The sequence below is a fragment of the Micropterus dolomieu genome, linkage group LG07 (assembly GCF_021292245.1).
Source record: "Micropterus dolomieu isolate WLL.071019.BEF.003 ecotype Adirondacks linkage group LG07, ASM2129224v1, whole genome shotgun sequence".
NCBI lineage: Eukaryota > Metazoa > Chordata > Actinopteri > Centrarchiformes > Centrarchidae > Micropterus > Micropterus dolomieu.
The window spans coordinates 26,313,165-26,339,426 of record NC_060156.1 but is presented as its reverse complement, the minus strand read 5'-3'; the positions used below and the strand labels follow the sequence as shown (position 1 = coordinate 26,339,426).

At 40.1% G+C, this 26,262-nt stretch overlaps 1 protein-coding gene and 1 long non-coding RNA gene across 3 annotated transcripts; one reads left to right on the top strand and one right to left on the bottom strand.

The window, feature by feature from the left end:
* Positions 1–3,192: 3,192 nt before the first annotated feature.
* On the top strand, positions 3,193–11,450 carry tnfsf11 (TNF superfamily member 11). 2 transcript variants are annotated; one of them, XM_046054102.1, is made up of 4 exons: positions 3,193–3,499; positions 5,543–5,578; positions 8,837–8,960; positions 9,588–11,450. In XM_046054102.1, exons 1-4 carry the CDS (start codon positions 3,299–3,301, stop codon positions 10,019–10,021), a joined length of 795 nt encoding a protein of 264 aa, XP_045910058.1. In that variant the 5' UTR covers positions 3,193–3,298; the 3' UTR covers positions 10,022–11,450. The 2 variants fall into 2 exon arrangements, with proteins under 2 accessions (XP_045910058.1, XP_045910057.1); XM_046054101.1 differs by having other exon boundaries at positions 9,585–11,450.
* A 6,162-nt stretch (positions 11,451–17,612) lies between these two features.
* LOC123973255 lies at positions 17,613–18,389 on the bottom strand. The gene is made up of 2 exons (XR_006825575.1): positions 17,979–18,389; positions 17,613–17,848 (listed from the first exon to the last, which is right to left on the bottom strand). It is a non-coding gene; the product is annotated as an uncharacterized LOC123973255 (long non-coding RNA).
* Positions 18,390–26,262: the final 7,873 nt, after the last annotated feature.

Here is a 26,262-nt window from a genome sequence, read left to right as displayed (position 1 = left end):
ACAACTTTATAAGGTGATAATATGTAAATGTTTTGTATTCAGCTTGTGTACAGTACTGTTTAAAGTAAACAGCCCCCAAGGGTCTAGAAAAAAAAAATTGCTTTTAAGAAATAGTTTTGGAAAATAAGCTTAATTGCTTTCTTGCTGAGAGATAAATGAGAAGATTGATGCCACCCTCATGCCTGTACACTAAATAAGAAGCTACAGCCAGAAGTTGGTTAAAGTAGCTTAGCAGCAAAGACTGGAAGCAAGAGAATCAACATTATGAAACTCATTATCATTATCTCATAAATCAAGATTTTCATTACAAATCTGAAACTTGTTATTGGGACAGAAGAGAGTTTTTGTTTAGTGTTCATCAAAGTAATCTTGATTGGTAACAGAAATGAAAGGTGTAACCTCAAAAAGCTATTTAACTTATTATTATTAAGACTCATCAATTCATGAGACAATGCTTAAATGGCGGTTAGAGGAAATGACATCTGTCTGGTCCTGTTGGTAGGTTTGCACACACACACACACACACACACACACACACGCATACAATATGACTCAGAATGACATTTGTGTTTTCAGGCTCTGCATTGTTTTCTTCACTTGCTGTAATAGTGGAAATCCAGGTCAAGCGTCAAGAAATTTGAAATTAAGGGATTACATGTGCTGTAGAGAATAGCAGTGGCTATTTCATGGACTCAAGAGAATACCGGTGCCTTGAATCTCTTTTGTATCATGAGACTGTTAGGATGTGCTCATACTGAAAACATTGGATTGTCATGGTGACTGTGTGCAAACCTTAAAAAATACACTTACATCACATATTTATATTTTTACTTGACTAGTTTTCAGCACAAGTTATCTTACCTCTACCTGAGTAATATTCAACATGAAAGTGATATTGATCTTCTCATATAACTCTCTGCAAGAAAGAAAGTGTATTTCCCAAAAGGTTGAATAAGTCTTTTAGTATCCCCCACGTGCTTTAATGTCATATTCAACAAAAATGTTCATTATAATGCTTTAAATCTTAATTTTCTACTTATAAAATCTACAGTACTTTCAGATTTGCTTCATATTTAGCAATAAAAGCACATTTCTCAAAATGTCGAACTATTAATTAAAAAAAGCCATACAAAGAAAGGTTGGTGTACAAATTCAGTTACAGCATCTCTGGTGTGTCCACATCAATCATCTAGTCTAACTCTTAGCAAGAAAGTGAGCTAGCATAATTCCCCAAATGTTGAACTATTCCTTTAAAATGCACAACAAAAAGTACCTACAAGTCAGCATGTGGAGATGACTGTACCTACATGATCACCTCATGTGTATAGGTTATCCTAAAATGGATATTGCCTATGTGAACCTATAAAGCCCATTCAGACATTTTAATGAAAACTGGGGTCCACAAATAAACATGACTTGACATTTGTTTTCAGCTTTGTCTTTGTAACAACAGCTGTGCAACGCTGGTGGCACACTGACTTGCAAGGTATCTTCTTATGCATCTCCAGCAAATATGCAAAATATGCAATTTATCTTAAATTCCCAAGAAGGTAATGCCTGGAGTGATGTAACCCATTTCTTCACCAGTTGACCATCCAGCTGCTGCTCTGAATGAGCTGGAGTCTTGCCAGGGACTTTTGACCAATTCCAGCTTAAAGAACATAAAGTGGGATGTGAAGAAATGCATGAATAACTCTTTCCAGATATTTAGCAGAAAAGAAACCTTACAAATTCTGAAAGAAACATGCTGTCATCAACCATGGTGACCCAGGCTGACAACAACCCCTATGGTCCTTACATTGACATGACAACATTAAAGGCTTATGGATCAAGCAGGAGAATAAGTAAAGAATCTGCATTGTTATTCATCAGAATTACGGTTTTGTCTGATATGATTAACAGGACACATTGACTCAGGAGCTCTAATGAGCCTAAGCTGCCACACCAACACATGATCAGTAATGAGTTATTGAGTGTTAAACAAAAGCTTCAAACTATGATAATTATGGGACATACTGCCAGTGTACACATGTATCAATCTAGTCTTATTACATATTATTGAGATATATAAATTTGCATCACAAAGCTTAATGTCTCTAGCTTTTTTTAAAAGACAGCCCCTGCTCAGGAATGTGTTTTGTTCATTGTTACTTCACTATAAGTGGATGTTTGAGCTTCACTGCGTAGCATGATGCCTATGCAGAGTGTAACAATAGAAGGCTGTTTTCACATCCATCTGCTGAAAGTGGGAAGTGCATCTGTGATCACCTTAAATCTCAGTTTAACCCATTAGATTTTTTAACTAGGAAGCAAATCCGGGTTCAATATGCTACTCACACTGATGCGGATACTTGAATCCTCCAGTGCACAAACATCTTGTGTCTATGTTTTCCTTTTCATTCTCCCTCAGTTGTTTTCTTTTGTCAGCTGTTTATTGCTGTTCGGTTTCATTGCTTTCTGCAATTGGTGTTTTCCTCTGGTGTTTCCTGTTGTCCCCGCCCCTCACCCTTGTTCTCTTGCAGGTGTTGCAGGTGTTGTCCTTTCTCTGTGGTGTTTGTCCCCCCATCCCCATTTCTGCTCCCCTGTCCGGCTGGTGACAAAAAAAAAGAGATGTCATTGCAGTTATATTTGCATATTTATAGATTCTGGATTCAATGAGTGAGATGGAGCAAATATCCTTTAAAAGTTTTGTAAATAGTTTGTTGAGCTTAATAATGGGGTCTTGTAAAGGTAAAATGTCATAAAGTGCGACATTAATTTAAGTCTTAAAAGATAAACCCAGTCATGAAATAAAACTGTGGTTTCAAATTATACAAATTTGATAGTTTTTGGCATATTTTCTTGGGACATTTAGTGTTTTTTGTTGTGAAGTTTGACTGAAATAATTTAGTGCTCATAAGCGTCAACTGATGACTAACAGGTCATTCGACATTACTTAATAGAATAACTATTTGGTTTTCTTTACATAATTTCGACTCCTCTGCATCCCTGTTGAACAGAACTCAAAGTGAGTGTGTCACCGGGGGTGTAGACACCCACAAGGGGTGGATCACATGCGTTTCTGTGAAAACCGTCTGGAGCCATAGAGGACTCGCTTTACCTGTCGTGAGAACAGGTCGATTCAGAGTCTTGAGTCTTATCCGTCTGTCTCTACCGGAGAATCCCTCTGATTGGCTGCAGAGGGAAGTTTTTCAGCCCACCCACCGCTGATTATAGGGACTCTTGCAGGCGCACTTTCCTTCCTTGCATTGAGTCTGGGACCTGGCCCCGGGGCTGAACGGCACACAGAGCGCGCATCATGGCAGCTACCCACAGCGAGTACAGAGGCTACCTGCGGAACACCGTCGACATCGAAGCGGGGCAGCACCGCCTCCACCCGGTGCAGAGCTCGGAGCCCACTTACCGGCCGCTCCTATTCGGGACCCTCACTATAATGGGATTGCTTCAGGTGGCTTCCAGTGTGGCGATCTTATTACACCTGACAGGTTATCTGCAAGAGGTAGGCACAATGTGACACCGTGGTGTGGTTTGGTTTTTGATTTCCAGCGCGCAATGAGACACTTTGCAAAGTCATTCACTGCCGCCAGCATGTGTGTAGGTTTACTCAAGCTTTGGTTTTGTGTGTAAATATTTCTCTAAAAATACTGGCAACAGTTGTCTACTAGGTTACAAGCGAGTTACGATAGTCCAGCAATATTTGCGCAATTTTATAATGCCATAAAATGCCAGATATGTTTTCCAGCTCAATATAAAGTTGGCGGTGTGTGCTCTTAGAAGTAAAGTAGGTGTAATCTACAGAAGGTAAAAAGGAAAGTCGCGACGTCGAGCCAGTTCTGCAGTTTGGTGAGCCAAAGTTTCGTGCACTCTCAGCGTCTCTTTGAAGGCGCTGCGCTTTGGCGGCAGGCAGTTACACTCCTTGCCTCGCTGTAAAAACACACCGAGTGATAGATAGCATCTCAAAAAGCCCCTGATGAAAGGTACAATGGAGATTAGTTATTTCGGCACGATATTTTCCGGAGGCTGCAGCTCAATTCAAAGCATCGTGAATCCGTTTTGAAGTGGTAACATCTCAGCGTCCCAGTAGAGGCTCCGCTGCAAATCTACATGTCAGTTTTGCAAGATGTCTTGTTTGCAAAATACAGATGTTTTCACTTGAGGCTCCCAGGCTGCAATCTCTCTTGTGTATGTTTACATGCCATCAGTGGGTTATATTTGTAATTTATATGTGTCAGAAGTTGTAAACTGTTGAGCATAAGCAGGGCTGTTTTCAAGGAGTCTGGAGGCAGAAACGTCTGGCTAAGTTCAACGAAGACTGGATGTTCTAAATTATTGCTGGTGAGCGCAGTCAGAGATACTATCAAAATACATATGTCCCTACATGGTCCAATACCTTTTGTGATCTTGTAAGCTGTTTCTGTGACCGTGTAAAATAACATTTACATTCTGCTGCAGTTGTTTTTGTTACTTTATGGTGGTTTTGCAGTTGAATAATTGTCATGTTTCAACAAGCCAAGAGAACAGACCGCATATCTGCTCCGTCAGGATGCTGCGAGTTCACCTGGGGAGCATCTGTCTCTCTCTCTCTTTCTGTTTGCCTCTGTCTCTTTCTCAGTGTTTGTGTGTTAAATTTCTTTGGTCTAGTCTTTGGCACAAACACACTGCAGTGTGGTAGTTGCTAGTTATGTACCGAATGTGAGCCAGAGGGAGAAACTAAATAAAAGGGAGGGAAGGCAATGGAGTGAAACAAAAATCCCAGAGAGAGAATGAATTTGAACAATGTTCAAATGGCATAGTGTTTGTGTAGTAACACTTTTGACAAACATGTTTGTCGGGTTAATGTGATTATGTGATGAGAGGGATGCGGGTCCAGGTCTTTGGGCGTGATCGATGTGTTCCTTGAATACCAGCAGCGTGAGATGCCCTCCGGTTGGTCAGAGTTAGAGCTGTTTGGATTAACACGCAGCCTTTTTTTTCCCGAACTCGATGACAGCTGCACATGGTAGCACTTTTAGCGTGAGTCAGTAGTTGTGTGTGGACTAGAGTTTGGCAATGGACCATCATCTGCCCTCAACACCTGTAGAACTTCCTGGACATGGGGAGGAGAGCTGGAATCTGCACAGCGCCGTGCCTGCAGAGGAATGTGCTGATCGGAGCAGGTTTAAAGCTGCTCCGATTCGAACATGAGGGCTAAGGTGTTCTTTTATTGTTGTGCGTCTTTGGTGCATCAATCTGTGTGCGTGCATGAAAGTCTTGTGGCCAGAATAGACGTTTAATTGTTCTGAGACAATAGCACTGCAAATCACTTTAACTTTTGTCTGCTGTGGTGGAATGTGAGACATGCGGAAAATAGTTTCTCTTGCTCTACTCACTCACACACACTCCATAAACATCCACACTGAGTTGTTGCTCCCCTTTCTGTACATTTTTCAAATAGTCCTTCCACCTGTCAGGGAAACATTCTCATAACAGATAGTCCTGATTAGTGATGGCATTTTTAACATTTATTCCTCTCTAACCTCGGCTCCTGTGTTTCTCTCCCCAGGTAGATTTGTCCACAGCCCCACGTCGATCCATAGAGGTGAGTTTGACCCCTGGTCTACCCCAGGCAAAACAGCAACACAACACACCCTCTGACTGGAGCACAGTCCACTCAGATAAATTACATTTGAACAGGTTTCCTTGTACAGCACTATATGCTGTGGTCTTTCATATTAATAGCAATGCTGCTGTATTAAACATTTTGTATTAGTTATTAATCAGCAGAAAGAATTGCCATTATTGCAATTTCTACTTCAACAAACTTTTACAGAGCCAACGGTGATGTCGTAGACGCCACCAGTAATCTGCAGTAGTTGGAACTTGCTTTAAAAATGTTTTGAAGCATTTCCTCATGTCACTCTCAAGGGGAAAGTACCGCACATGCTTTCAATTTGTCAATTATCTGCATTTTTGACAGTAGACATAATTTTCTCATGGGTGTGTTTTCAGCCCATACCACAGCTTCTGTACAACAAGCACCGAACCCCATAGGTGGTCACACAGGCTGGGGAGAGTACAGACCACAGCAGGAAAAAAAACTTTCCACCTTTTGATACAGTGTCAAATGGCAACATCATTTAGGCAAGGCAAGTTTATTTGTATAGCACAATTTAACAACAAGGTAATTCAAAGTGCTTTACATAAAACATAAAAGCAACAGGGAAATATGTAAAAGTTTAAAAGCAACATAAAATATAATAAAAGTTACAGTGTTACAATCAGGGTTAAAAGAGTTAAATGGAAAATAATACAAAGCTAAAAACAAAGAAAAAGAAAACAGGACAATAAAAGTTACAGTACAGTGTAAGTTATCAATAAAAAGAAAAATCTTAAATATTTAATTAAAAGCAATGGTAAAAAGAAAGAAAAGAAAATGTAGGATTTTCCCACACGTTAGATTAGTCGCTTTCTGACACTGTGTGCACAGTAAGTAGTTTACGCCAACTATTAGTGAGTCACTCATTGGCGTCAGTGGTTGCAGAGGGTTCCTTCAATGATTAGCAGTAGCATAAGGGAGTTGTAAAGTACAAATTCTTAATTGCTGAAGCCACCCATTTTTTTGGCACAGGTTTTGCAGAGCAAGAGCAAAAACCATCCAGGAAGTAAAACACATAATAAAAGGGCTGCTTTCCTTCACTGGTGTTTGGTTTCCCATAATGCTTTAATTTCTCTTGAAATTATGTACCGGTATTTGTGTTTGTCTTGGGTAACCCCGGTGGAGTACTTACACAAACCACCCAGCCTGTCTTTCACTGAGGAGCTCATTGTGTCATTAGCCCTAGGCTGTTTCCCAGGGAGAAGTACTGGGAGCTTTATGAAGTGTCAGGGTGACAGGTCCACTTGGCCCACACTGTGTTGTGTTAGGGTCAGCTCTGAGACCGCCGATGCTCTCCGCTGACAGTTCAGGGGATTTGCTAGAGAGCAGGCCTCAGTGGACAGCTGTCAGTTCTGCAGTTCATCTTTGCTGTGTACTCTTTGATGTGAGGCAGGATGTGTAGCCCCGGCCTACACCGGGCTGGGGCTGTGGTCAGTGCGAGCTCGGGAGTGGTGAGAACATAGGACCATGAATCAGACACGGCTCATGATCTGAATGTTTACAGTCTGTGGAGATCTGACCAACTGCGTAAGAAGGAGATCTGACTGATGCAGTATGAAACACAAAGAGACAATCTGCTTTGGTGGCCAAGCTTGAGTGAGAGGACTTTTGTTCTACTGTAGCATCTCAGAAACCACTCATCAACATAATGGAGACGTTGAATGATTTATGTGGTGTGTAGTTAAGGGGCTCAACCGAATCCTGTATGCAGTGTGGTATTCCAGGACCAAATCAAGTCAGCCGTAGTTTGGTATATTTCAAGGAGGACATTTCTCCTTCATGTAGCAACTTCGTCTGGTGCAGAGTGGTTGTCACCGTACCGCACTTTAATTCTAGATCACACTGTAGATCAGGAAGCTGCCAAGCTGCTGCTACTTTGTTTAAATAATCTCTCCTCTCTGGATAAAGAGGTATGACGTGGTCTCACCACAAATCAAGATAGATCCCACAATGTAGGGCCAATTGGGTGCGCATTCACAATTACTTGGTAGCCCTGGCAAGACGTTGTTTACCCCTGTCTCATTCCAAGACGCTGCTCTATAAACATGTTTGTGCAGCAAATTGTTTTTGGAGGACAGACAGCGCTAATCTTAGTTTGAGAGCCGTGCACATTTGTCTGGACTTGGGTTGTGAATAAATACTGAACAGTAATATTAGCACAGTACAGGTGCATTATTGTTATAACCCTGTTAATGGTGTTGCTAGGACTGGCTCTGTAGATGACTGTACATGGAATGTGTTTGTGCTCAGAGGCGCTATGTGTGTTTATTTAAGTTTGTATATTTAAAATGCTAGTCCATTTAAACACTTTCTTTTTTCTTTTTTAGGTGTTGGCTCTGGGTTAGGTTGAGATGATATTGCCAGAATACCTGAGATAACTGGATTAGGGGAAATTACTCTGAAATAATAATACAAGGCCTTTTTCCTAACTAACAGAGCAGTACAACTTTAAAAATGTAATTTCACTCATCCCTGACATCTCTTGTGTGAATATCTGATAGTAGGTAGAGACAGAAAGAAAAAAAAACACCCACACCTGATAAATTATTCTGTTTACCGGCATGGAAGCCGTGTTTGCCTTGGGCGTATATGCTCTGTCTTGCCTGTGGAGGTCAGCCCAACTGTGAATGGCGGCGTCATTGGCCTTGAATTGAATAAGCACGGGGCTGAATGCAGTCTAGATACTATTTGTTCCAAATTCCGGAGAAGCGCGATCTATCTGAAAGGGTAAACTGACCAGGAGGTTTCCCTGTCACAGCCTCATGCCCCAAGTATAACCGACTGTAATAAGAAGTTTGCAGGCTAGGCAACGAGGATGATCATATACACAGACATGCAGTCCATGTATGCTCATCCACTTACTGTCTGAACACACACACACACACACACACACACACACACACACACATACATACAATTCCATACAAGCAGACAGTTATTTAAAGAGACAGCAGAGAAAAGCTGTGGTAAAATATGTCAAAACTGTATTCTTACTTTAAGAAAAAGTACTTTGTGGGTGTGGGTTAATTGTTGGTCTCTCTTTACGGATGTGGGTGTAAGTTTCAAATTAGGAAACTTCTCAGGGTAGGATAAGACACACAGACACACACACACACACACACACACACACACACACGAATACCATTCACCGTTCATCTGTCAGTCATTGTTTGTTTAATGATTTTTTCCTGTTTTCTACAGGAAGTGCAGCCGGAGCCAGTGCTGGACGCACTGAGAGACACAAGGAAAAGCAAACGTTGCAAAACTAAAGAGGGTCTGCCATCAGCTCATCTACCAATCAGAGCGCAACATGAGTACTCTAAGAGTGAGTCCAGTTGAGTTAATATCCTACTATTTGCTATTGCACAAGAAACACTGTCAGTCTGGCTTTATTACAAACACAAATTTAGCTATATCTGATTTCACTTTGTAATAAAGAACCTTATTCAGTGTTAATTTAGCTATAACGTATTTGTTTGCATCACTAGGTTAAAACAGTTGTGCCTCACAAACTAGTTAGTTGGACCAAACTAAATGTTAGACCAGTAACTACCGCTGTAACTCTTGTTTAGCTTGCTGAACCAACTGACAGAGCTAACGTTAGCTTGCGAACATATGACAGGTGAAGAATAAAAGTGGGAGACTGTCTTGACTTGACATGATAAAATGCTATTTAATAATAATGTCACAACAATTGGATGTTTCTCACTTATTCTTAGCTGCATGAATACTAACTCTGAAAACATTTTTCTCCATGTTTGCACCCATATTTAAAAAGGATTAATACATAAAAAGCTGTAATTAAAAATTTCTATCTAGTTAATATCTTATGTAGGACTATACACAGAAACCTTTTTGTTTTGTTTGGTTATGATAAACCCCAAAAAATGATGGATTGGTCAGCTAACCCAAACTTCTGTTGTTTTATCTTGCTCTTGTTGTGATGAAGAAGGTGAGCCAAAGACCCTTACCATTGAGTGGAATGAGGAACACGGATACCTCCACAGGATGGACTATCAGAAGGGGAAACTGCTGGTACAAGATTCAGGTCTCTACTATGTTTATGCCAAGACCTGTTTCCGCTACTACAGACCACGAGAGGACAGCAGTCCAGCTGAGGATCCACCCGTGGATCTTAGCAACACCCAGCTCATCCAGTATGTCTACCACGAGAGCATCAAACAGAACAGCAAGTCTGTGACGCTGATGAAGACGGGCAGCACCATGCGCTGGAACAGCACGAGCTATAACATGTACTGCGCCCAGCAGGGCAGAGGGATCCATCTGGAGGTGGGAGACACCTTGTTTGTCAATGTGTCCAATGCTTGGATGCTTGACCGGGATGGAGAAGGGACGTATTTTGGTGCCATAAAGTTGGGTAATTGAAATTTAAACACGTGGGGAGCGGACATGCTACTGAACATTTGATATGCCAAAGAACCACTGTTATTGATTTATAATGTTGATTTTTCAAAAAAAAGTGTGTTTTTTGTATTGTACATGTGTTCAAATGGCCTTGGAGTCCATTACAAGTAAAAATGTATGAAAAAGGTAGTCAGCTTTTTAAATACTTGTCTTGCCACTTAGACCCCACTCCCCCCCAAAACGACACACAACTCTCAACTTCATCCAAAATAGCACTGGATGTTTTTTCTTGTGACTTTTTTAAAAGTATTGCGGTTTGTATTGGGATTGTATTTCAGTTCAGATTACAACATTCAGATTTAAGCATAGACATGTGTTTATGCACTAATTAAACAAACCACATGGGCGCTACTAAGGAAGTTTGTTGGCAAGAAGTGCAGTGAGGAAGGATTTATCAATGTTGATTGTTGGAAAGAATGTCCAAAAAGAACAGTGTAGCTGGTAGACCGTCTGCAGAGCATGTGCTTGTATTTAGCAGATTATCACGGGATAAAAATAACAAAAGTCCCAGGTCTGTCACACACAGCAGTGAATACACAAATGTTTTCCTGAAAGGTTTTTGTAAGTGTGAACTAGGCAGGCAATGAGGCGTCCTGACAGTCAGAAACTATTCATAATAAAAGGCAGTTATATTGTGATTTATATCACCCTCAAAATCTCTAAGGCACTATTTAAGTTTAATGCCAAGTTTCACTTTGACTTTGACATTGTTTTTTTAAGCAACAAAACCAGTTTAGAGAAGGTCGTGTGCATGCTCCAAAAACTCATTTGTTATCCGATTTTCTGTCTTAATGACATCTAATGAGTGGCCTTCTTCATTGAAGGCAATTACATGACAATGTCATTTTAAACTAAGGAGGGAATGACATCTGTTTGTTAGATTTATGACAATCAACAAGCGATGCAGATAGCTGGACTGTCTGACCATAAATGACATGAATAGACTCTTGTCTTCTTTAACTAGAAGAACCAAATTGACTTTGGTTCATCTTTAACTTAAATTTTGTTTTTCATTTGGCTCTTCAGTGAGGTAAATGGGAATATGCACTAAATATTTATTTATTAGCTCTAGAAGTACAGAGACAGGCCATTGTTAAAGTGACCTTTCGGCTGTAAAAATCATTTATATTTTATGTCTGTATGACATTCATTATGCAGCACTTAGAGGAAATAGTAGACACGCTTTTTATTATTAAAACACAGGGGCTTCATTTTAAATTCCATATTTATGTATCTTGATTTTGACAATTCTGTGTGCACTTGCTTAGCCAAAAGCAATATGGATATATTGTTTCTTCTACAAGATTGTAGCATACCTGTTAGATCTTCATCTGATAGATTTGTTTCCATTCAGTGTTTTTTTATTTATGTTTGTGTACGTTTTAATAAAAAAAAAAACTACTTTTGTAACAGTGTTTCATGTGTATTGACATTACCCAAGTCAGGCTGGTGCTGTTGTTTGGAGTGAAGAGGATTAAACTTCACAGGATTAGGTTGCAGCCACCTTGCACTGTAACCTGAGGAACAGGCCACCCTGACTGTAGTATTATTGTGAAATTTGATAATGTCCACAATCTTAGGAAATTTCAACACCACTATGGAGTGAAGTCACGCTGTTCCTTTACCCCACTGCAACCCCGATCAGAGCGGCCCACCAGCTCATTACAGAGATAGGTTGTATAGAAAAACCGCCCACTGCTGCTGCAGCACTGCTAACTCACAGCAGACCTCAGCACAGAGCGACCTGCAGAATAAACAAGAAACAGACTGCACAGGATGGGAATAATGACGAGAATTACATTACTATTTCACTCTTATGTGTGTAAGCCGTTTTGATCATTGTGGTGATGGGTCTCCCATGAAGCCCCACGGCGTGCGCCAGAAAGAAACTGTTTAAATGTCAGACGTGAAGCCAAACAATTCCTCTATTGTCTGTAGTTGGGCGTTCACCAGCATATGGCCAGAGAATGGTTCACACGTTCATGCTGTACGACGGGACCTCACACAGCTTTCAGCTCATTGTTCTGACGTTACAAAGAAATAAAGTCTGGGGTATGAAAAGAAATACTTGGCGGAGATGCATAAGGAGCTGATTAGTTTTTGAGTTTTGATTTTCATTGCCATACTTTCTGAAGTGTACAGCATTACTGCAAAAGTGTAATATTTAAGTGGCCTTAATGAAATGGAAAAAATAAATTTTTATGGTAAATTGTTCACTTATGTCTAAAATAACTACTTTTAAGAACTAGTTATGCAAATAATAAACAATTCTTGCACAGAGTTTTGCAACAACAAAACAATTCAGCTGTGGTGTCCATAGGGCTCCTCTGTTTCAGACTTAAATAGCCAAAGCCATAAGTGTAAACAATGGGCTTCCGTAGTGTGCCACCCTTTTGAAGTGACCTGATTTCCCAATTCTTGGCGCTGAACAGAAACCATTAAAATGTGTTGTGTCAGTAAACATTATGGAAAGTTTGGCATCCACTGGACCCCAACCCTGAACATGTACACACATACTCCCACACAACACATATACTCACATCCATATACACACTTGCTTGCTGCACTGCATAAAATAGGCCCATTTGGCAGAAGAGGAGAACTTACCAGCTTATTTTATTACTCACATATGTAAGAACACAAGGGGCTATGGCAATGAAACGCAATGGCTCACTCCATGTCAAAGTAGGTATGTATTTTAACTCTCACTACATGGCATAAAACAGATTGCTGACATGCATTTTCACTCCTGCCTACAGGTCTTCAAATATAATAAAGTAGGTATTCGGATCCTTAAGTAAACACTGTGAAAGTACTTTGCGCACATCACGTGAACAGTCACGTAAACTGAGCATGCACGTGCAGGTGTAAACAGGAAGCAGATTTTCTACTCCCCAGTTGCAGAAGATTTGATGATGGAAGAGCTGCTGGCAAAGACATCAAGGTCTGCATTCACTACTGGTAGTCCAGGCTGATGATGTACTGTATGTTTTCTTCATGTGATTGCCCTGACGAATCAGGGGAGGACTGATAAGACCCAATAAGGAAACCAAATGTGAGTGTCTGCACCATTGTTTTTAAAGTCCTCCGTTTTCGCACTGTCCACACTAAAACACTACTCTGGAGTTTTAAAACAAAAACAGGGTCAGCGGCGTTTTAGTGTGGACGGGAGGCGTAAATGTAGAAAAAGTGCTGCGTTTTACAATGAAAACGTAGTCATGTGGATGTAGCTTCACTCACTTGTTCCTCCCGGCTTCCTTATAGTAAAGATGGCAAAGAAGATAAAAAGCTAAATGTAAAATGACGATTCCCAACGATTATCAAAATAGCTGATTAATCGACTTATCATTTCAGCAGTAGGCCTACTTTTGAGTGTAAACATCTTAAATTGTAAAATAAGTAGTAAGTGAACTTGTAAAAAAAATGTACTGGAGTAAAAGGTACAATATTTACCTCCAATTTGTACATTTATTTTACTTATTTATTTTATGATTTCATGATGCTACATCTCAGACGTTATTTCAGTCCTCACTCTGGCTCATCCGACTCGCAGAGGTGGAGCTGTTGATTCAGAAAAACAAAGTGTTGGAAAACATATCAGGGTATTTTCCCCCAAACAAGCAGCGCCAGAGGCATTAATATAGAAGTGAACACCATTAGTTAACTATGGGTGCTCAGCTTTATGAGACTTTGTGGTTTGTAGGAAATGCAGCTCTGAGAAGTCATTTTTACCGAGCAGCTGGAGGGCTTAGTAACGTGCAGTCAGGTTGCTTAGTGTTTTGCACACTTACACACATTTAGATACCCACGCACTCACACACTATCAGTGGGTAAATTTGTGCCCACACACATCAACAAACACACATACAAAGGCACAACCAACCTAGGCAACACATGCACACACACAATCCTCTGCTGAGTCAGCACAGCTATTTTCACAAGCTGGGCCCTCGCCCTTTGTCTTCACCCCAATATAGCTCAGATGTCTCTGGCTTTTGATGTCTGCATTTTACCACTTGGCTAATGCTAACATTAGTATTATTAAAACAATAACAGAGTGAGATTTACAAGCTATACTGCAGACACATGGGCGTGAGATAGCAGGAGGGTTATTACTGTAACCAGGCCCTGTCATCTCCTGCATGAGCTGTCGGCAGAGAGTGTGTGTACCAGACTGTCTATGTCTGTGTGAAAACGTGTAAGTCGTCAGCCAGGTATATTAATCAGGACACACTCATTGGCAAATTAATAACTCATCTAAAGGGCATCCTAATGGGTCAGTCGGTCACCCCGACAGGTTCAAATACATCTCTCGCTCTCCCGGCTTCCATCTATCAAATACCAAATGAAGCAAACCTTTACAAAGAGAATATCACGGTGACCCCCCTGACCTAGTACATGTCCCATTTGACCTGGCTTCAGCACCATGGATAGCTCAAAAATCTGACCTTCGACACTATAATAATTGATCTTTAGTGCTCAGAAAATGGAAATTGTGTGATACAACGGAAAGCCCCAGAACAGATAAAAAACTGAACTTGTGGTGAGATTGTTTTATCAACCTTACAAAAAGTAATTTCACAAATTTTCTTTGATTTTATGCCAGTCTTAAATGTTACATGTTCACACAAAATGCTTCTAATACACCCAATAATGGCAGGAGAATGTCATATTTTCCTGTTTACGATTAAGCACAGACTATTTTCAACCATTCCAACAATACCCTGTAATGTGCTTACATTTTATGTGGATGGGAACAGGAATGTTTCCACCACTGAGGTGCCCCTGAGAAAGGAACTTAACCTCCATTTGCTTCTGTGGAGCTGCTCAGTGTCCAACAGATCAGACTGTGGTTGTACTGGGCAACTTCCAGGTGTGAATGTGTGTAACTTTGCCTGTAAGTATGTGTGTTTGTGGCTCTTTGGTAGGGTCAATCCAAATAATGAGCGTCTTCATATGAGCCACCATTAGCAGCTAACATTTATCAACCCTAAGCACAGAAAAAGGCATATCATCAAATTGCTTATCATAATCCCCAGTAGTTGGTTTCTCTACTGCTGGCACACTAGACAAGCCAGCAAGCCAGCTGAGTCTCACAAGCACTGAGCCAATAGCTGGCCAGTGCTGAAACCAAAAGAAGAATGTCTCAATCTGAGCTCTAGTTCAGGAAAGGAAATTTCACACAAACATTTCCATACATTTTTTAATACCACACAAAGTCAATACACCAATATGTAAAGATAGTCAGACGATGTTTCTGAATTCAGATACAGTTCATGACATTAAAAACACTATGATTTACCAGAAATGCGCTAATAATGACTAAGCTGCAAAGAAGAAATCCTATATTTATTACATACATACACATATCTATTAGTTTACATTTACTTATATTTAAATGTAACCTTGTAAAATCTGTTTTGACCATCGCTAAAACATGCTCATTTTCAGAATGGTATTTCTTCTAACTGGCACTAATTAGACTTTATTGACTTAAACTTAGACTTTATTTTATTGTAAATAAGGAAATATTCCCTTTTCCTTTTCCTTTTACAACGTACAATGAAAGACAACAGTACATTCTCAGGCCCATTATTTAAGGCAGCTATGGCTGTGAGGATTAGGCTTTTTTTTGGGTTCTGCTGACAATTTTCAAATGATTTTTGCAATCCAATATAAAAAGAGGCTTCATCAAAGTTTACACTGGATTTACTTCCCAGCATAGGTTGATAGGAATCAGGTTAAACCTGCTTGTGAAAACACCTGAGACAAAGATGGGTGTAAGTGCAGGACTTCTTCTATCCCTGACAAAGTATATTATGTTATATTTTATAAATATATCAGATTTTTATTAGCATGCAGTTGGGTGTCTGCATGTGGGTATGTATGACAACAAGGCGGGAAGACATACCATTAGGCAGTATGATCTTTGTCTATTCAGATGATTTCTATTTTCAAGTGGCCTTTTATTGTGGCCAGCCTAAGGCACACCTGTACAATGCCCATGCTGTCTGGTCAGCATCTTGATATGCCACACCTGTGATATGGGTGGATTATCTTGGCAAAGTACTCACTGACACAGATTTTGACAGATTTGTGAGCAATATTTGAGAGAAATAGAAATAGGCCTTTTGCATGATGAATGGAGGCGAAAACAAAAGTGCTGCATTTATAATTTTGTTCAGTGTATTTCTGTTTGACAATGTTGTCATTTGTCTGCACATTTCCATCTTGTACTCATACTACTCATTCTCCGTTTTCTAACTTCCCTCATGGGGCTCATGCAATGTAATGTTTTCCTTTCAAATTAGATTGTATGCCTACAAATCCCCATTGCTTTGACTAAAGATTTGCAGTATTTAGGGTTCTGATCGCTGGCTAGCCCACATATTTAATCATGGGACTTCAAATTATACCCAGAGGAATAGCGAATGTTAATAAAGTTAAAAACAGGAAAGACTGTGGTTGAACTTGCACTAATAGACACAGACAATACTGGCATAGGCAGACACACACACAGATACATGCATCCCTGCAACCACACTACCTCATGCACACACATACACATGCACAAACAGAGGGAATCCCCATCCGAGTCATGCGGCAGCAATCCTCAGTGTAATCCCTGGATAAAACGTCTCAGATGGATCAAGTAGCTTCCATTAAGATGTGGTGACACCTGGGCAGAGTTATAAGTAACATTGATTAACACACTAATCCTCATGAGGACACCTGCAACTCAGAGCCCTCCATCTGATCAACCCAGAGCCCTCAGTGGTAACAGACTTTGGAAATTCTTAAGAGGAATTGAGTGTCTCGTTAATATTTGAATGTCAGTCAGTCAGTCAGTGGGTCTGATCTGCAATGCAGTGATGGCAGGGGGATGACTCAGTCAAAGGGGTCGTGCCAGGACAATGTTAACATATGAGACCTAAATCAGCAGAGGCTCCCAGACTTCCCAAACCACCAGCAACAACAAGCAACACACCCAGAATTGAGACTAGCTGTAATGTCATTCATATGGTCCTGATTTCATCCCTCTCTGCCTTCCTCTCGTATTTTTTCCATCCCATGTCGAGGAGATGGATTGGCTGCTTGGTTGTTTGGTTGGCTGATTTGTTGACCTAAAGGTTTGTTGAATGACTGGTCCTCGGTTGCTGGTTGGCTGGTTGGCTTGTCATAAGGTCACTTTTGGCTGACCATCTGACAAGTCAGTGTTAGTTCGTTTGCTGCAACTGTTGATCATTTAATTTCTTTTATTTATATTATTTATTCAGAAATGCTCAAGCCTTCTTAAGATGCTGCAGGCCCGGCCATCAGGAGCACTGGTGGCCAGTCAGGCCATCTGGAGACTGTCAGCTCCCTGCACGAAAGTGAAGAAGCCAAGTGCTGCAAAATGACATAGCAAATGACATGGTTGATTAGATTTAAAAAACAATATGTTTCAGGGCCACCCTCAGCACGTCATAATTTCAATCAGAAGAGATTTGACTGAGTGAACAACAATTATTTATTGACATGTGATACATCGATACAAGAATGCAAAAAAATATCACTTGGCTATTAGACACCATCGTGATGACGACATATTTAATAGATGGTGAAGCCGCAAAGGTATAGAAATCCCCCCAGATGGAGTCTAGATACTGGTGGTGGTGATGAAGGGATGAAGAGAATGAGAAGAGGATCTGGATGTGATGAGGAGAAGACTCCTGCTGAGCGTGAACTGGGCCTGGATTTGATGAGCAGGAGGTGAATGGGATGGAGGAGGGCTACATACTGATCGTTCTGTAAAGTGGAAGTAACATCAATTGGTCAGAGCTACCAAAGCCAAAAGAATTCCAGTCAGAGCTCTGAGGAAAACACTTCAAAACTGCACAAAACTGAGTATTTAACCTTAATTATGGACCTGACTTACTTCTGAAACTGAACACACTTAGCTCTCTTTTTTAACAGTTACAGTCAGGGTGAGGGTGTTGAGATTGACCTCGGCTTATGCTAGAATCCCGGCCCGAATAATTATCTTGCTGCATTATGTTTGAGTGCTTCTTCAGTGGAAGAAGTATTGGCATGCCACTGCTGTTCTGCTGGCATTAACCTATAATCATTGTGACGCTGTGTTCCACTGACAGTAGAGCTGAAACAACTTATCGATCACCTTATCAATTCTCATCAAATTTGATGATTATTTAACTTATCACGAGAAAATGCCCTACACCTGCTGTCTCAAGCTATTGAAAAAATATGCTTTTCTGCTTTTCCTGCTGCAGTGAATAAACAGATAGAGGCACAGCTTTCGGTGCAACAGTCCGCTGTATACTTCTAAGAAACAAAGCTTCAAGCCATTGTGGTAAGGCAGGTGACTGGTGCACATGCATGGCCATATGACCTTGTCATGTGACCTGCAGCTAATCAGGAAGTGATAAAAGGTTTACTAGTCTCAGTGGCAAGTCCTTTGCTTTCCACTGAGCACACCTTGCAGGGTGACAGCCAGAAATGAGTGTCCCGTCCTCCATGGAGGGAACTGGAGAAGATTGAGAAGATTGTCAGCATTGCAAGCTGTATGGTGTAGCATTGAATAGTTTCAGCTAATGCTAGGTTGTTTTCACTTATGTGACCGCCTGTCTGTGTGTTACTGATGCTTGCTATGCTAATAGCATTTTCTTAACCTGTGGTTTGTTCTGTTTAGTAAAGATTATTTGTATGTTTCAGTCTACAGCTGACTTGGTCACAAATCAGCAGCTGTGGATGTGGGGATCTGGAGTTACTGGTAAACGATATACATGTGCCTATCTGTGTATCTTAATGAGTTTTAGGTCAGGATATTTATAACTTTTTTTATTTTTAACACCGGGATCCCCCCCCCCCCCCCCCCCCCCCCCCCCCCCTGCTGCATTACTGTGCTACAGGACTGTGTGTAACCTTGCAAAGTAGGCTTATATTTTATTCCTTAAATTATCTGCAAGGCACTGTAATTTCGGAACTTGCAACTAATGTCTTGTTTGTTTTTTAAAGGCAGACCAGACCAGCCACGGTCTTCTATTATCCTTTTTTTGTTTCTTTTGTTAAATGGTTTTCCAGTAACTTTTAAGATGTCTGCTCACTATTGTGTCCCATAGTGATTGGAATAGATGTCCTGTATTGGGTGTCTACTCTGTCATATTTTGGATGGTGGTTTAAATACAGGTTGCTCTCCTCTCTCTGTATATCCTCAGCTTGACTTTATACAAGGCTGGGTCCATATCGGCACACTGCCCCCCTTTACGTGGTGAGACTGCACTGGGTGACATTCTATAGTGGTGTGTGTGTATACTCAACTTCAACATTGCATGCTATTTTGTAGTGAATAATCTAGATGGTAAGTGTGTAGTGAATAGTTTAGATGTTGAGTGTATAGTGCATGTACTTCTTGGTGTTGGGTCTGCTGTCTCCCTCTTCTGTCTACCACAGTCGCTGATCGGGGTGGTGTGTACAAGCCGATTTGACCTTCCTACCTTGAGGAGAGTAACACTGTCTTTTTTTTTTTTTTTTCAACAAATTTATTACCAGGCTAATTTTATTTATGCTGTTGGTATTTTAACGGGGATTTTAACAATATACTTGTAATACAATTTACTTACTTTTGCCTTACATGCCTCTTTGTAATTGTTCCTGATCGGGGGGATCAGAGTTCACGACACACAACCTTATATATTAAGGGTTCTAAAGGGTTCCTCCTGCCCTTACTAGGAGGTGGCGTTGTCAGGCCTAACAAAGGTATTCATTCTTGTTTATTCGGCACCACACCATTAAGAAACAATTTTTGTTACTGGAATTACTTGATCTCCTTAAGTAATTGTTGTCAGCCAGTAGTTGTTTTGGTTAGTTGGCTCATTAGTTCACTGACTTGTCAGCTCATCGACTGGCCCTTTGGTTGGTGGTTTGTGTTATTGGTTGGCTGATTGTCTGATTGGCCAGTGGGTTGTGATGAAACAGTCATGGCTATCCCCCAGCTGGCTGTTTGTGTAGTTTCTAAATATTATAATCTCGATGATCCTTGCTTTGTGTAACAAATTATGGAGACAATAAAATTGTTGGTCATCATGTAGATTTTAGTAGTTGCATATTTCATGCTCTTTTTAGGATTGTATTTGAGAGAATGAACAGTTGTTTGGGGCCAAACACTGAAGGGGGGTAATCTTAGTCTACATCATGGAGCCAAACAAGTTACTGTAGTTGGAAGATGTGTAATTAAATTGTGACCACATGCCACAGGCAGCGTACCAAGATGTTTTACTTTCCATAACTCGAATGACAAAACTTCCCCTTTACACTCATATGGAAATCAATATCATGGTTGGCAATCTTTCTGACTCTGTCAAACTAGGCCGATGTCATCTGCTATGCAATGCATCAGATTTGATCTTTATCAGCGCTACAAAACACATATTCCGATTACAGCAGCAGTTTTCTCTCAGGCTGGCCTTGATCCGACCACACAGAACATCCTAACCCCCAAGACATAGCACTACCAGGAAGGTCCTCAGCATGTCTGTCAGATCCACATGGCTTTATAGCTGTAATCTCGTTTCATTTTATCTGCTCCCACTGCTTTCCCCCCTTTGCAGCGTCGTGAACTTGCAGCCTGTCAGCGAATATTTGGACTGTCTGCTGTTTGGGCACATCAGGAGATGAATTCTCATATTACGTTGTGGACGGTGAGAAGGGACAATCGGCCAAAGATCTGTCTGTGGCGTGGTAGCCTCTCTTTACAAATACGGTGTGATGTTGGAGGAATGTACAGCAAGTAAAACATTAATGTTAAGTATTGTTACTCTAGTTGAATGCGACCAAAAATGAGTACAAGTTTGAAATTCAAAGCCTACATGTGAGCTGTCACCTTTGTCATATAATTTAATTCTCTGGAAAGCTTGGGTAACGTAACAGGTTGATCGGGTTCATAAAGCGAAAGCTGTGGTTGGAAATGGATTTGGAACAAAATCAGGAACGATGAGCCATCAGAAAACATAGGCACAGACTTCAGCACTCTAACTTAAAGTAAACAAGGAAATGTTCATTGTTCACTTATCCAGTTCTGTCATGGGTTTAATTCCTTTCTGTGTGTGTGTGTTCCTAATCATTTTGTCCTGAAATAAACCCTTGACAGCATCCCACCATAAACCAACACCTGTTTTGCGATCATGACAGTGTATGCATACAACTGAAATTCTGCGATGATAATTATTTGTCTTTTTATTTGCAAAAGCAACAACCCAATGAAGCATATAAAACATGCTTTAAGATGTTAAAGGATTATGTTGATGCTGGTTAAAAATCTCATGTGAGCCTATAAAACCAGATAGAGTAAATGAAACAATATAAGTAAAGGGAAGAAACAAAACAAATCTGATAATTATAATAAAACATCGACAACAATTGCAATAACTTGGAGATGAGATATATATATATATATATATATATATAGTGTGAATTGCTGCTCACAGAACATATGCAAATGTAGAAAAGACACAAGGGGAGAGGCTACGAGTTTGCTTCATCAGGTAAGTTTGAAGCCTAAATTTAAAGAGGAGCTGGAGGGCTGAGGCAGGCAGGAAACTCACACCATGCGCAATATTTCTATGTTGTTACTAGTCATGTTCCTGGAAAAACACTCAGTAAGTTGTAAACCGAAACCACTGGATTACATACAGATGATATTCATTTACTTCTGTGGTTAATTAAGATGAACGCTATATTACAATAGGATGTCTTCCCTTCATATGCAAATTAGCTGTGATAACATTCCATTCCCTCATATTTAACCTGAAAGTTTGTTAGTTAATGAATAATGACAATACATGTTCATACACTTTAGGAGTTTGCATGTTATTAAATAACTAAACTGAAGAGACTTTAATTGATCACCACCAATGAACCAAAAAACATCTATAAACACTGATAATTAGTTAAGTCCATGTGTATGTGTCACTGTCACAAAGCAGTTTGGATCATACCTCTTTACCCATGTTGCTTCTCATTCCGTTTGTCTCCTAAGATACATGGAAAAAAACAATGCAATACCTACTTTTCTGCACAGACTCTATAAGCGGCAAGATCTCATAAAATGCAATATTGTGGATTTGTGGCCTCCTTTCAACAGCCATAAAAATAATGTTTGAAACAAATGCTAGAAAGTCTGGGGTCATGCTCAACCAGTGATTTTATATATATATATATATATATATATATATATATGAACCCAGACTTTCTAGCATTTGTTTATTTATATATATATATATATATATGTATATGTATATGTGTATATATATATATGTATATATATATATATATGTATATGTGTATATATATATATATATGTATATGTGTATATATATATATGTATATGTATGTATATATATATATGTATATGTATGTATATATATATATGTATATGTATGTATATATATATATGTATGTATATATATATACATACATATATATATATATATGTATGTATATGTATATAAGTGCTAATGTAATGTAAAAAAAACAGATGAGGGATAGATGTTTAGCCAGGTTTAAAAAGGTGATTATACTCTTTTCTTGCATGTAGAGTAACTGTCAGATACTACATCTTCCATGATGATTTGGACTTAGTTGTACATGTAACCGGCCCACAGCTGTACTTCACGGTCCTGACTCGAACTGGCACCTTGGGTACGGGAGGCGGACACTCTGACGAAGAGGATAAAACCCATGGACACTTGCATCAGTCGCCAATGCATTTCTTAAAATGTCGGGGAGTGAAGTTTACTCACTGCACAGCCTCGCTGGCTCCCGTTGCATATAGATGTTTGTTTGGGGACTCATTAGCCAGATGATCCTGTTCACTTCCTGTGTCACAGAGCGGCTGTCATCCATTTGCAGGAACCAGCCTTGCAACCCACACTTGTCCTTGAGTGGCAGATTACTCCGATATGTTTCTTAACAATGGAATAATGCTCTGCCTGCTACAAAAAAAACAAAACTATTGTCTATCCATTGGCTTCACAAAGTTGACAGAATGGAGACTGTCATTTTCATTACTGTATGTTTTCCTTTGCTTTGAATCAAAGTTATCTGATTACATTACATTACATTTTCTAGCATTAAAAGCAAGTCTGTAGATGATTGCAGGTGATTAGGTGCAGCAGTAAAGAATTGCCTAATATCCTCAAGTAGACATTTATCTAGCTTGTCACTTTGATCACAGTGACATGACGTGATTTTCCCTAAAATACCTCCTTCATCATTCCTTATGCAATCCTTTATGATTCTGTCTCTCATCCCATTTGTAGTCTCTCTGGTTCTTGCTTTCATTCTCTTCCCAAGCTTTGTTTTCGCATCCCAAACTGAATTTCGTCACTGGTTCCAACATGCTGCTCCTACTATGAACCTTGATGACCTAGGTGTTTGTGAAACAGTGAAGACAAACAAATGGCTCTAACTCTTCAATGAAAGCAGTCATGACATTTAAACAAAAGAGCGTGATGTTCAAAGAAGAAAACACATGCATATGCACACACACACAAACTTATACAGGACACACACAGAGAGCTAGTAAAATCTTGCACACAGAGTTATTGACATGCGGTTGTGCACCCTTGCCAAACATCTTTTTACCAGAATCCAGTCGACCTTGAGGTAGGATCAAACTTAAATGCAGCACCTATCGCTGGATTAACCAGCAGCAAGACCACATTTAAAAGTTGGGGGCAATGTGTGTATGTTGCAGGAAACATGCCGGAGATGTGTCACCTGGGAAAGAAGACCCTATTTATTTTTAGTTAATCCTTCCACTGATTGGAAACAAACATGTCATGTAGAGCCGTTTCCCTGCAGCGAACCGTCAGTTTGTCTGCAGTAAACCACAGCAGCGGTAGCAGATTAGAGAGAGGAATCCAGGAATCAACAACCGTCTGTCTGTGTGGTGTGGTGTGCTGGGATTAATGTCAGTCTGGGAGAGAATCTCACACACACACACACACACACACACACACAGTCATACACGGTTTGATATAAACAGGATTACATGAATGTATAGACACACAAGCATGTAAAAACAGCTGTTTAGAATTATATAGCCAGGGTGATGAACTCACTGACAGCACTGCGACTCATGCAACATTCAAAGACAGATGAGGACGTGGGAAAACACATAGTATTCATAGATTTCTTGTAATCTCTCTTTGATGTCAGTGTATGGAGTGTTGACTGCTGGCTCACGGTTAAGACCATAATCTAGCAAACAGGTATCTATTTCCCCCAATCTGCCTTAGGGGTTTTCTTCAAGTTTCAAAATCAACAGAATCAGGGCAGCTTACAGGAAAAATTAAGTCTCAGCAGGGAATGTGGTTTGAGGTATCAATCAATCTCCATCAGAGTTCCATCCACCTCCAGAGCTTTCCGACATCCCTGAATGTAAAAATTTGCTCAAGCTCAACACTTGTCACTCTGATCGCGGGATTTTATTATCGTATGGACTGACTCACTCGTCATATTATTTTGGACAGGATGATGGAAAAACCTGAAGGGTGTATCGGAAAGACAGATTTGGCAGCAAAGCTGACCTTGGCCCCATGGCTAACAGTCTGATAGTTATATGAAACATCAGGCAGCTTAAGGAGACAGTGTCTAGATTGGGGGAATTAAGACTGAATAGATCCACCAATGCTTAAAACAGTGAGACAGATTATTGATCAGTAACCACGATCAGGAATAGAACCTGCACAGACTGTACAGACAGGCTTTTATACAAGTTCTTCTTGTTTGAGTATTTGAGTTGGGAAGAAACAGCAGTGAAGTATTAGCACAATTCTTCACTTTAAACACTGTTGCTTTTAATTTAAAGAGTTTGGGATATAGAGTTTCAAGCCTATGACACTATTTATATTAAAATAGAGAAGGAGCGTTTGAGGAAATCAAGGAGTCAAGTTTGATTCAAAACTCACAAACTGTACATAGTTAGCTAGGTTAGCTGGTGATTTTGGTTTATTTGCAAATTCACAGATCAATGTTACTTTGTGATATGAAGTGATGGTAGGCTGGAGTTACATCCAGGTAACTTACTGGTAACATTACTTTTTGGCCTCATCGTGCTACTATAATAGGCGACTACAGACTGTCATTCATTAATAAAGAGCAGGGATTGTGGTGATCAGAAGGTTGACAGTGGCTTTGCTAGATGTGTGTTACTGAAAAAGAGAAGGATACTGTGAGTCTTTCTTCAACTTCATTACATTGTTTTCACTCTCAATAATCTCTACCACCATCAGAAAACACAAGCAGCCCAATCCGATCACTGCTAATTGAGGTTCCTATGTGGTATCTTCATAGTCTACACACATTGGTATAGCCTTTCCATTTAATGCCGAAGTATAAATCTAGTTTGGTCTTATTTTATATGTAATCAAAAAAAGAAATCTCAAAAGTGTTTTTTTTTTTTTTTAGAATATCCAAATGATAGCTTGGTAGATAACAAACCAAAATGGAGGAACAAGGTGCCATTTCACTGTGTGTCAGCGTGGGCATGTCCTTACACTTTTTGGGCCTTGATACTGTGGAAGAAGCATTGCTCGCTTGTCTGGGTTAGGGTTGATTTACTCATTTCATAAAAACAAATGAAATTTAAATTTGACCACGTAAACTGGATTAATGTTGAAGTGGTCTTTTGTGTTTTCTTGAAACCTGAAAGCACACTGTTGAAATCCCACACTCCAGCACTTGGCCTCTGGTGTGATTCTGATCCAGTAAGTGTTTGTTCCACCGCCAGTCAGAAGTAGGCAGTAGCTTTACTGTAAACACAATTATGCTAACTGTGGCAAGATTCAGTGACCACATGAAGGGAGATAGACTCTCATGCAAAACATTTGCTGAGGCACTCTCACACACTGTAGTTACTCACTTACGCGCTCATAAACCAAAACATGGCATGCATCTGCACCTGCAATCTCACGATATAGACACTCTGGCTGGTCACATGGACATACACCTACACATCATAAACAACTTCCTCTGTGGTCGACATGATTAGAAAGCACCCTGAGAGGATGCAAGAAGGGGGACGGCCCCCTCACTAAGCTCACACGCACCCCGGAACCACAACAGATGATGGAAGATTTACAAACACTCCACAGGAGGCCGCACTGATGGTGTCCAGCACTATCTGCAGCAACACTAATTCA